A 12,179-nucleotide genomic window follows, 5' to 3' on the forward strand; every position below is an offset into this window, starting at 1 on the left:
ATGAGCTGATAGACTGCCGGTGTGGAAGGCGGTGACACACCTTTCCGGGAAAAGGTGGGTCAGGCGCCATCTAGTGGACGGAAGGTGAGTCACAAAAAAGTGGAACAAAAAACAGAGCCCACAGAAAACGGGGACAAAAACCCAAGTTCCTGACAGTTGATATTATTACTGATCACACCTTATGCTATGCAGACACTCTGTCTGTTTAGATGGAGATTCACCCACCTCAGTAAAAAAAAAATCTTTGGGACACTCGTAGAGGTTTGATCTTTATATCCTGGAAGGTACATTAATACTTAAATATGGAAAAATACAATATGAAAAGAGACAGGGATGGCACAGCGTTGCATTAGCTAATGCAACTCAGTGAATTCACCCCAAAACACACATTCAAGCACCTTAAATCCAAGACACAAGCTGTGCCAGGATGTGTTGCGTGTTCCAGAGCCATGACAGAACTCTCTATGTAATGTTTCTATGCATCAAGAGAAAGATAAGGTATCTGTTATTTTAGATTAAGTCACATTGTTTTAATAAAGCGCTGAAATTAATGTGAGAAGGCAAGAAGGGGGCAGACACTGGGACGCAGCGAGAACTGAAGGGTCTGGATTAGTGCTTCAGGCCATCAAGAGAAAGATATTTTCAGTCACTTCCAGAAGTGAATTAAGATTGACAGCTTGACTTTGCGTTCACAGACCTTATTACCATAAAGCTATTTATTAGGCTGATTTTCCAGCCTGGGAAAAGTAGACACAGCAGAAAGAAGCAGAGGGGGTCGGCTCCGTGGGGGAAAGCTGGTAGGAGGTTAAGGGCATGTCACCATGGAAACAAAGTGGGATATTGAGGAGTGATTTGGAATAGTGGACATCCTTTTACAGGTGGAGGATAGTGTATCGTACATTGGGCCAAAGGTCAGACAGGAGTGTCACGTCTTCTGTGTGCACTGTTGGGAATTATCACAGTAATATTTAGTTGAATGTGTCACGTAGGTTTATGATAGTTAACTAGGAAGTGATTCACTAAACTCCACAGTCCCCGTTTGCTAATGCTACACATATTTAACATTCAGTTAGTGTGACTGTAACAGCTTAACATACAACTACAACCCTAATCCATGTTAACCCCCTAGTGCACCAACACTTCCTGCAGCTCTTCATTAGCACTAATTAGGGTCTTACTGCTGCACATGGCAGGGGGCTGCAGGGGCAGGGGGCTGCTCAGTGCTCCGCTAAAACTGGTTGTTACATACAGGGCTCAATTCTACGGAGTTCAGTTGTCAAACTTGGGTTATACCAGCATTCACAAAACAGACTCTATGCTTCATCAAGTGACATCAACCAACAACAAAGTTTAATTTATTGAAACTAAATGTGTAAAATGTAAAGAGACCCCAAAGTTCAACTTATATATGAGAAAAATATTGGTTGTGAGTGTGAAAAAGTTGATTATTTGTAGAAAGAAGCTTGGGGAATGGCAGCCAATAGGGTAGAGTTGATTGGGTTGACGGAAAAAGACACCTCAACCCCAAAATAGAAACAGAATCGTCTATATTGAGTGAAATTGGGCGAATGTGGCTCTAGTGCAAAGCATTTTGAGTGCTTGGTATGACAAGAAAAGTGCTATATAAATTGAATCTCCTCACCATAACTTAAAAAAAAAATAACTTCACACCAGAGCCGGTGTTCTTATGACTATGTTTACCTGAGCAGGGAAACAGATCACGGTATGCTACACAGCCCTAACACAATCTGAATCCTCTCAGCCCGGTTTCTATGAGTTGGTATTCAGAAGCATGCGTGACCAGTCGTGTCACTGCACCGTTCTTTTCCATCCGACGGATTCACTGGATCATTTACAAGCAGGATGTGATGTCGAATGGACGTGTTTCTCGGTAGCTTTTTTTGGGATGGTTGCTGTGTTCTTGGCTACATTTTTGTATTTTTTGGGGGGAGAATATAGAGTAATACAAAAAGATGAAGTGAAAAATATAGATGAGGTGAAATGAAGTGACACACCTCAAATCTTCTCACAGCTCACTTTACTCTGCTGTTTCATGAACTCTACTTGTCCAACATGCAATGACGTGAGAGAGGAAAATGCAACGCATACAGATTTTCAATTTGTCATGATGCAACATCTGACTTTAGTCAAGTAATATTTGAGCCGTGATATGGATTTTATTTTAGTATTCATTATCATTTCACGCCGAATCTTTGACTGAGGTACATAAATGTAACAAAAGCAACATGAAACGGAAAGGAAAGTGTTAAAGCACTCCGAACTAATCCCACTGAGAGGCATAAGTTTGGTTGTGGGGCAGATGGAACGACAAAAGATCCTCCGTCACACTTTATGAGCGCCGAAGCTGGGTCAGTTCTGCTGTTGTGAGGGTTGGGGGTGTTTGTAGACGGGTTAAAGGTCACTATTTTCCTGCCGACCCCTGAGTAATCAACACACTTAACCCCTTCATTGTGATCGACTTCTCATCCCGGAGCTCCCAGATGACTGACGATGCCATCGCTGTTAACACACTGCAGTGGAAGTTGTTGAGAGGAGGGGAGTGTGGGAATAATTGATGTACTCCTCCACTGGGGAAAATGACTTTTTGGCTCTTTTGCAATGCAAACTGAAGTAGGGCTGTATGATTTATTGATTTAATTGATTCAGGCATTAGTAAGAGAGTTTGGAAAATCTTTTTCATTTCCGGAAGCATAGGTAAGATGCATTGCTTATACTTAAAAATCTTCTCCAGATTTACCTTTGAAATCAACAACATGATTAGGAATGTTGGAGGTTCAAATAGAACAGTCAGGGTTTCTTTACCTCCAACCCTTTTTCTACTGCTGGCTGGTATTGCTCCCTTTTCAGGAGAAGAATGGCTTATCTTGTAGTACGAAATAGCACAACTTCACACACTGCCTTTTTTTTTTGTTTTGAACTTTGAACTCTTTTGAACTTATGATGTTATTAATCATCAAAAACGTACCTGGAGCGTTGCATGTTTGAGAAATCCTTTAATCTCCCATGGCAACCATTTGGAGGCAGCGAACCGCTTCCTTTCAAGGATGCTGCCCATTTCCTCAAAGCTCGTCCTCGGAGCTGCAGTCATCAGCTGAGTTTCTGCCTCAGAGAACCCCGCTCTCTCCCTCCCCTGCTCGGCTCCTTCAGACTAGCAGCAGCAGCAGCAATAAACAAACCCCTGGTGGAACTGTAGCTGAACTCATCATGCGAACAACTTATCAGGCCAAAGCTAGTACAAACCGCTAAAAACAGCATAATGGAGGAGCATTGTTGTAATCATGTGCTGAAGGCAGAGTGTCAGAAAGATCAGGAGGCAGAGGTCAATTTCAAGGTGTCAAATTGCTAATTTTTTTTAAGTTATGTTTGCTATATACAGCATTACTGGAAATTTTATTATCTATTTTGTTACTTTGTGCAACAAATAGTGACTCTCTTTTTGTCTTAGCCCACTCTTAGAAAAAAAATGAGGATTGCTAAGCTACCGAATTTCTTCATTAGAATTGATTTGTTTGCAGTTAACTACTATTGAACATCTCAACTGTCTCTCAAGATTGAGGTCAGGACTGCACCACTGTAGGCTTGTGGCTGCGTGCTACCTCCATCAGAATGAACGAGATCAAAATGATGCTCTTACAAAGTGAGCTTAATGCTGTTAGTTTCTATCCTCAATGAAATGCCACAAACACACCTTCTGAATAGGCAGCTGAGACTTTTCAGTGAGTCTGAGTGTAAAAACAATACGCCAAACATAGAGAAAAAAGGTGTCTTTAAGGAAATGACTCATTATATTTCGTTATGCCAATTAGAAATTTCTGTTGCGTAGCAGAGTGAAACTCAAACTCACCCTCCTGATTTGCAAAGCGATGAGAAGAATAACAATGACCAAATATAAAGGCAGAGTAATACAGCACAGCAGTGGTGACTTTAGCTCTAGATGATGGGGTGAAGAAGGTGCTTTTTTGTCGTTTTCTTTTTCTTTTTTTTGAATGGGATAAAAGGAAAGAGAATTGCAAATGGCATCCAGCCTGCTTCCATCTGAAACTGAGTGGTGCCATTCTCTGTATTGGAGAGGACATCATTTCCATTCATTCCTATAACTCAGTCAACCACAGGAGCCAAACTGCATTATCATACTCATCACTGTGGCTTAAGGCAGCCTTCCTCCTAAAACACTCCAGGAAAAGAATTGAGCCACACTGACATTTGGAATTCCAATCATCTCCACATTTTCCTTGTCCTTTCTCTTTGTCTGCTAATCCGATGAACCTCATATCACATAATCTATTGACATCACCACGAAATCACCAGGAAAAACCCTAACTGTTACCAACCTAGCTGCCTCAGTCATTATTAGGACATGCAGCGTAGTCTCCTGTTTTATCCTTCTCTCTCTTCACTTTCTACATCTCCGTTCATCTTTCCTTCAGACGCTGCCTAATTTCCATTCCGTGCTCAGCTATGTAAATATTTCTGCATATCATATCAAATCCAGCAGGGAAGCTCAGAATGCTCTGCTACAGTGTCTGTATGATCAGGTAAATCTGGTGGCGAATAAATGAACATTTTTAAATATCTTTGTAGATTTTCCATGTAGTAAGACAGAATAAACTTATATAAACTCCAGACAGGAGCTTTTACATTTGCTTGTAAAAGCTCCTGTCTGTAATGAAGACGAGGAGCTTCTATCCCCATCACAATGCCTTAGTTATTAATGTTGTAGGAAGACATGCTCCCTGTGATAATGCTCCGGCAAATACAGTATGTACATCACTGTACATACAGAATTGTTTGGGAATCAAAAATATGTATCTAATGATGAACCAGAAATGTGGAAGTCCAATATTTTCTCCCTGGTGTCTTGGCTGAATTCTTGTGTTTTTAAAAGTGGTAAGATTAATAGTACTTTCCAAATGTAAAGGTATAGAGTACCTTGTTAAATTGCTTAGATTCTGTTATGCACTTAATCACCCTGCCATTCAAAATTCCTGGAGCAGCTCCAACTAACACCAGCCTGGCCTGCTTTCCTTTTCATTTTTATTACTTTCCAATTAATTTAGTAAATCTGACCTCATCCGACCTCGTGGGGCCACTTGGTGTTTAGAACATTTAGCTTTCATTGACAACAAGATTTTGACGTCATGGTCAGGAGCGCAGATTTTATTCTGTTCATCCCGGAACACAGTCTATATTACTCACAGAAGTGACAAGACACAATGCTACAAGGTGAGTTCCTCCAGGATTTCATGTTTGTTTTGTAATTTTTTGCATCCAAAATCACTGAATTATGTAATTTTTTTATATAAATACAGTTCAAGACATTTATTCCAAATGTTTCACAACATTATACGACTCCTACATGGGCAGCAAAAATTATGCTCATCAAATCTGATTTATGACCAGGTTGCAACAGTAATGTGGTCTGCTGAGACGGATCAGAGAGTGCACTGGCTGTTTGTGAGAAGCCTGACCCTACGGTGAGTGATGGGTCAGCTAGGCTTCGTGCCATCTGAATGTGAGGTCCAAATCCCTCCACCTACTGTTCTCCTCCGGTTAGTCTGGCCCTCCACCATGGAAACCTCCCTGGTCATCAGGCATTCTCTTTCTACCCGTCTACAAAGCGTCAACACAAGCTCAGCGAGAAAGGTCACATTTAATGATCCCGGCATCGTGCTGGCGCTGGAAGCCGCTTTCACAGGAAGTGTGGCGTCCGCGGGGGGAAACGGTGTCTGTGGTCTGCGCCTCCCGCTGACTTTGAATTAACATGCATCTCTGTGCATTTGTGTATCTGCATCTGAGGTTCATGTGAGGAGGGTGACCGAGAGCGACGGTAATGGCTGGGTATCTAGAATGGCAGAGTTGAGCAGAGGAAGGTATTACAGGGGGACAACTGCTGGTTCCTGGAGGTTGGCTCACACCATGAATAAAGATGTTTGTCCTCACAAATAGCTCCCCAGAAATCTATTAATAATGTATCTCTACCAGTCAGCCGTTCCAAGAAAATTCAAGGGAACCACAACTACAGCGGGGAGTGATGCAAGCTATCTTTTCCGTTTCTTGAGCTGTTTGTTTTGTGCTCCCGTTCCTCTGCTGGAGCCGACTGCAGTGCATGCACTGACATCAGCATTAGCACCAAACATCCCTCAGTTTTACATTCACCTGAGGGCTTCCTGCAAAAGGAAGCTTAACCTTATCCCGGTGGGCACCGAGCTGCTAGTCGTCCCTCAGTTTTGTTCTCCCAGAAAATATGTTTTCTCACAAAGTGAACAGGCTTGACGACGTGAAGCTCTGATTTGCACCGAAAAACACCCTGCTGGCACTTTGGTTTTTGCACAAATAAAAGTCGGTCGTGAAGTACTTTTTGAGGGATTTGCATATGGAAATAGCATAATTGCCTTGAATATATGCATGCAAAGAGCTGCCTAGCCCCTGACAGTTCTAAAGAGAGAAGAGCAGAGGTGAATCTACTTGACCTCCAGGAAAGGACAAATGGCCACATTAGTGTCTGTGAATTACTCTACATATGCACACAAACATATAATTACACAGCAGAGCAGCAGGCGGCGCCTTCCCCAGCTGCCCAGAAACCCCTGCTCATGTGGCGACTCTTGTTAACCACTGGTTTGTCACTAAACGATGTAGCTCAGCGTTCCCAGATGTCCCTGTTCCACGCAGCCGCAAAGATCGGCTCCTCACTGCTTCTGCTTTCATACGTCCCACCGACAGGAAGTAGTATTAAAGGCCCAGGCTGAGTTTCATTGATTAAACTTTAACAGTTTGAAGTTAAAAGAGGCAAGTCACTTTTTCTTCTGTGAGTTCATTGTGTTTTGCATATTGATTCACAAGCACAAATATCCTCCCCGGAGATTTCTTTCTGACGCCTGCTCCTTGGAGAACGCCTGTCTGAACACCTTTACTCCTTTCCCTTATTGATTCTGAATGCAAACGATTGTTTGTTAACCTTTGTGTTGTCTTGCGGGTCAAAAGTGACCCACTAGTATGTTTAGCCTTAGAAAAAATACCTTAAACTATCTTTTTCCAACTTGAAATTTTATGACTTTTCCTAAATTGACCTCATCATTAGAAAAAGCGATGCTTTGTTTTTGTTGATGTTTCCATGTGGGCTGTACACCACTAGGGTACAAGGATTGCCTTATGGGTCATTTCTGACCCGTGAATTATAAAACCATTTAAACAGCAGAAGAAAGTTCAAAGGTCACACAGTCACCATCTCTAATACATACACACATAACTACACACTGAAAAGTGTATCAATGGGTCCACATAAAAAAATAAGATTAATTTAGGACACAAATGAATGCAAGGACAAGACAGACGACAAGTGCACTGTTTGCTCCAGAACTCAACCCTTGTCTTTCAGTATTTGGCAGATATTCAGAGTTACTGTGGGTTGTTTCAATGAGCAATGACAGTTAAATATCACAGCAGTGGATGCGGCAAGTCAATAGCTCAATGCAATCTGCTGGGGTTCCTTAGAAAGAAAACCTTTTCAAGTAATTTCCCTCATAAACAGAGCCTAATGCACTGTTTGGTAACTAGGATTGATTGAAATGTATGTATTACTGAATTTACTTTTTCTCAAATGCCTCTAGGAAACATATGTTGTGAATTGGTGCTATAAATAAACTGAACTGAGCTGAATTTTAAAGCAACTTCATGGTAACAAGTTGGTTTAGACTCGAGTGACCACAGGTTCAAACGTAGTCGAAATTGGTTGTTTTGGTCAAAACTTCATTTTTTCTTGTCTGTCGATAAAACCATTAAAATATGTGACTGAGCTGCTAAAATGCAGTTTACATTTTCAGGGATTCTGTCTGTCAGTGCTTTTATAATCTATTGTGATCATGATCTACTGCGGCTAAGACACTGACTACACACAGATAATCTCTGAAACACCACCCAAAAGTAAACAGCTGCTCCTCCACTGCTGAAGCATTCATTGTTTGCAAGTTCTATGCTGTTAAAATTGAACAAAAACAAAATTGTGTGTTAATTTGTGAGGTTGTTTTTTTTATTTTTTTTTAGATTTGAATCAATATTTGTGAAGAGAGCAGCAACAGCAAACTTAAATGTACCTGTTTCATTTCAAACTATTTCTGAAATGTGCTCCGCTAAATAAATACTATTCAACTAGTTATAAAGGTATTTTAGGTCAACTGATTTTTCTTTGTACTTAAAAGAAAACTAAATCAGTATTAATTCAAGCATAATGCCTAAAACTTTAAAATAGAGCAAAATTAGTCTAATCTAGGAAGCTTGTCTGAAGCATTTGAACTGTGACTGAACTAAGAAGACCTGGATGGAAACGTCAACTCTTGATCCAACACAGAAATTAGTTAATATATCAACTTGTAATAGGCATACAGACACATCAGGAGTTTACCTGGTTAAATAAAGGAAATAAAAATTGAATTTAAAAAAACCTGGACCAGAAACTTCACTTTGACTCTTTAGATATTAAGGTCAGCTTTGTTACCAATGTCACAAAATTAATAATGTTGAAATGTAAACATTAATTAAACATTACATTAGGAAAAAATATAATACTTGAGAACATTCTATAACTTTAAAACCTAATATATTTATTCATCTTTCAACACTTATTTTATAGTGTAGGTATAAAACGTGGCTGAATACATGACTGTAATAAGAAAATGAAAAAGTGCTTATCTTTAATTTGTATAAATGCAGTTCTTTAAATGGGAAACTCTCTTCCTCTTTATCAATGTCACCACCTCAGCAACCCTACAAAGAAAGTGAAGGCCATTTAGCGGCTGTCAGATCTCATCAGGAATATTCCTGTTTAGTGGTTGAAAAAAAAAAAACAGAGAAAAAAAAAAACCAGAGACCCTGCAGTAAGGAAGAGTGTTAAAAGAAGTGATAGATAGAAGAGCCAGACCCCGCAGACTGCTGTAGTGTTGTGATTCCATGTTTGAGTGCATTGTCTATTATTTCCCAAATTGGTTATTGGGCCTCATTGATTTTCTCATCGAGCCTCCCTCTGAGCTGCAGGTCAACCGACTCATGCTGTCTGCCGACTGTCCTGCTATCGAGCTCTTCGCTTGAATACCCACGGTTTGACCACCGGCCGCCAGAGCCCCTCCTCCCTCAGATGAATCGGCACATAATGGGCAGGGAGATACATCTCAATTAGGGTTTATTATTATTCTTTTAAACACCCATGTGGAGAATCAAGACAAAGATGTGAAATAACAAAAACAGCTGCTATATCCATATTTTTTGGTTTTTGTTTGCAGAAATTTTGATTTAAATGTTTGCCTGTCAGTCTGGGTGTTTTCATGTGGCCAGTCTGCGTCCTTTCTTGTAATAGAAAAGCCTTTTATTCTTCATCTCACTGATTAGCAGAACTACTTCTCCTGCCTCACTCCTCATTTCAACTGCTCGGATTTATTGATGCCATCACTAGAGGAGGACTCTGCCTCTCTGAGCTCTGAGCAATATGAGTCGGGATCCACACGGAGCACGGCTGCCTATCAGCCCGCCAGTCGGAGCTGATCTGCCTCAGATAGATTTCCCTCAATGGATTCATTGTCCCTCATAGTCTCTTGTGCTTTCTTTCTCTATAGATCTAAGGGAACCAGCCCCATGCCCAATCTGTACTCCATTATAGCGTGAGGATGGAAAGGACAAAAAATAAAAAAAGATGTGAGGGCATTACAAGAGAAGCTGTACGATGAGGCAAGATCAGCACTTCTTGAAGTTGGTTACAAAGACGAGTAGCTGGGGCACCTGTCAAAGGGCAAACGTTACTCCCATCTGTAACAAAACACAGCCACAAAAGTGGTGCGCAAAAAGCAATGCTACTGGTTCAGTTAAAGGACACAAACTAGGAACCAGCAGTTTCTAAAACCAACCCACAGGGAAAAAAAAGGTTGAATGAAATTGTTACCTTTATGGCAAATAGTATGTCCAATACATATTATACTCACCTGGCAATGGTGTGGGTGTGTGTGTGCATGTGTGGGTGTAGGTGTGCATGCGTGTGTGTGCGTGTGTGTGTGTGTGTGTGTGTGTGTTCTTGTATTTGAAACATTGTAAGGACCATTTGTCTATCACCATGTTGTGGGGACCAACAGCTCCTTGGGGACCAAAGCCTGTTTCCTGCAAGGGGTTATGTTTAGGACCAAGGTGTGAATGGACTTTCGGGCTAGGTATGTACTGGTAATAGTTAGGTGTAGAGTAAGGGTGAGAGCTAGAATATAGAAATGAATGGTAGTCAGAGCAAAGTCCCTCCAAAGATGAAGAAACACATATGTGTGGGTGTGTGTGCGCTTCATTGGTATTCATTGACATGGAATCTAAGCCAGTGTGTTCATTACAGCTAGCATGTCAAGGTGATCTGTTGACTTAACTCAACCCTTCATACAAATGTGAATGGTAAATAGCCATGTATAGTGTGTTATCAATTCCAGAGACTCCAAAGCAGTGGCAATATGGATGGCCGCCACAGTGTGACACACTGCCATGCCCTCTGACCACCACCAGTGTGTACTGCTTGAGACAGCAGAGGCAGATGGAGAGGCGGCCAATCCAGCAACTCGCCGATTACGGGATGAACTCCTACCACCATTGTCCCAATGCATATCTGCAGTCAAAAATAGCACAGTAGCACACAGCATGGATACACCACATGAGGTCATTAGCCCTCCAAGGTATGCACACCTTGATACCAATAAAAAACAAGCACTTGGGAGTTCCACCAGAACAGGAACCCACTGAGCCACTGAGACTGAGGGAAGGAAAAGCCCAATGGCAAAACTTAAGAAGAAGCGACAGCTGACCTGAAAGCAGACAGCTTCATTTAACAGAGCAAACTGGCTGCCGTTCATCCTTCTGCAGTCTACACTTTGTTACTAGGTACAGCGATCTCCCCATCACGTTTCACTCACAGCCCAGATCTCTTGAGGTTGGAATTTGTTTCCTCTGCTAACAGAAATTTTCAACAGGACAAAGAGGTAAGAGAAGTAAAAGACATGGAGTGGAGCTTTGTCAAATGTCAAATTTCTCAGTGAGAATGCCACCAGCCCAGTGAACAGGGGAATCAGGAAGGAAATGTTGAGGTTTATTCTCATTATCAATGTGAAGTGAAGAGACATAATTATTACTGATTCTCTGTGGGCATATTGATATTGAATTCTGTATCAAAATCCAGTTATATCCATTCACCTCATGTGAACAAACTCTCATTAACTTTTTTTCTCTTGACAGAATCTCCAGCACAGTTCCCCAGTCCGAACACAACAAGGTTTGCTTTAAACAAGCGCTGCTGTCACAGCAGGTGAAGATGTGAAAAGCATCTGAATGGACTCACCGTTGGAGCCTGTGAAGTTTCCCCAGTCAAGCAGCGAGCTGTTAAAGGAAGCCAGAGACTCATTGAAGAACACGTCGGTGCCGTTGGATGGGTTTCGGATGGTGTCGGTGAACAAATTCATCTGCAGCAGGGTCTTGATCAGGTAGCGCAGCATCGTGCCCCCCAGAGGGACCCGCAGCCCCCTCTTGCTTGTGCTGCTCCCTCTCAGCTTGTCCTGAAAGTGAATGTCTCTCCAGCTGACTCTCCTCTCCCAGCTCTCTGCTAAGATGTTTCCATGCGCTGGAGAAGATACAACAGAAAAGTGTAAAAGTGTGTCAAAAAAGAGAAATCAAGTTGGTCGTAATTAGTTGTCAGTCGGAAGTGGGGGAATGGGTGGTCCAGCTGGGGGTCCCTCTGAGCCTCGGATCGGGGCTGTCCTCTTTGTTTCTATTGTTCTGCTATAAAATAACTTCACATGCTGTCTGCCGTCACACTGAACAACAGCCTCTTGCCGCTGTAAAAGAATCCAGCGATGTGATGATGACCCCTTCGGATTGTTCTCCACTCCACAACCCCTCCCTCTAGCTCCTCCTGTGTCCCTCCCTCTCTCCCTGTCTCCTTCCTCTCCTCCCTCTCTCAGCGATGGGGTCCCTGGGGGGACGTATAGGACTGGAGGGGGCTCCAGAGGGGAGATAGAGAGCAGGTGTTGTTGGCAATAAATGTTTAATTATTAGATTCATAATCATCCCAGGAGGCTGTGAATCAGGGTGGCTGAGTAAAGGGGCTTGAAAAGGCTTACAGTCACTGTCTCAGCCATAAACGATGTGCA

At 42.0% G+C, this 12,179-nt stretch overlaps 1 protein-coding gene across 3 annotated transcripts in view; it reads right to left on the reverse strand.

The window, feature by feature from the left end:
* robo3 (roundabout, axon guidance receptor, homolog 3 (Drosophila)) overlaps positions 1–11,629 on the reverse strand; it is a 183,300-nt gene extending 171,671 nt beyond the window's left edge. For 2 of the 3 annotated variants that reach the window (XM_044140107.1, XM_044140104.1), the window contains exon 1: positions 11,372–11,629. In XM_044140107.1, coding sequence (XP_043996042.1) covers positions 11,372–11,525 — 154 coding nt within the window. In that variant the 5' untranslated portion in view covers positions 11,526–11,629. The remainder of the gene's footprint in view (positions 1–11,371) is intronic. The other variant, XM_044140105.1, reaches the window with a different exon arrangement.
* Positions 11,630–12,179: the final 550 nt, after the last annotated feature.

The sequence above is a fragment of the Gambusia affinis genome, linkage group LG15, assembly GCF_019740435.1.
Source record: "Gambusia affinis linkage group LG15, SWU_Gaff_1.0, whole genome shotgun sequence".
NCBI classification, from domain to species: domain Eukaryota; kingdom Metazoa; phylum Chordata; class Actinopteri; order Cyprinodontiformes; family Poeciliidae; genus Gambusia; species Gambusia affinis.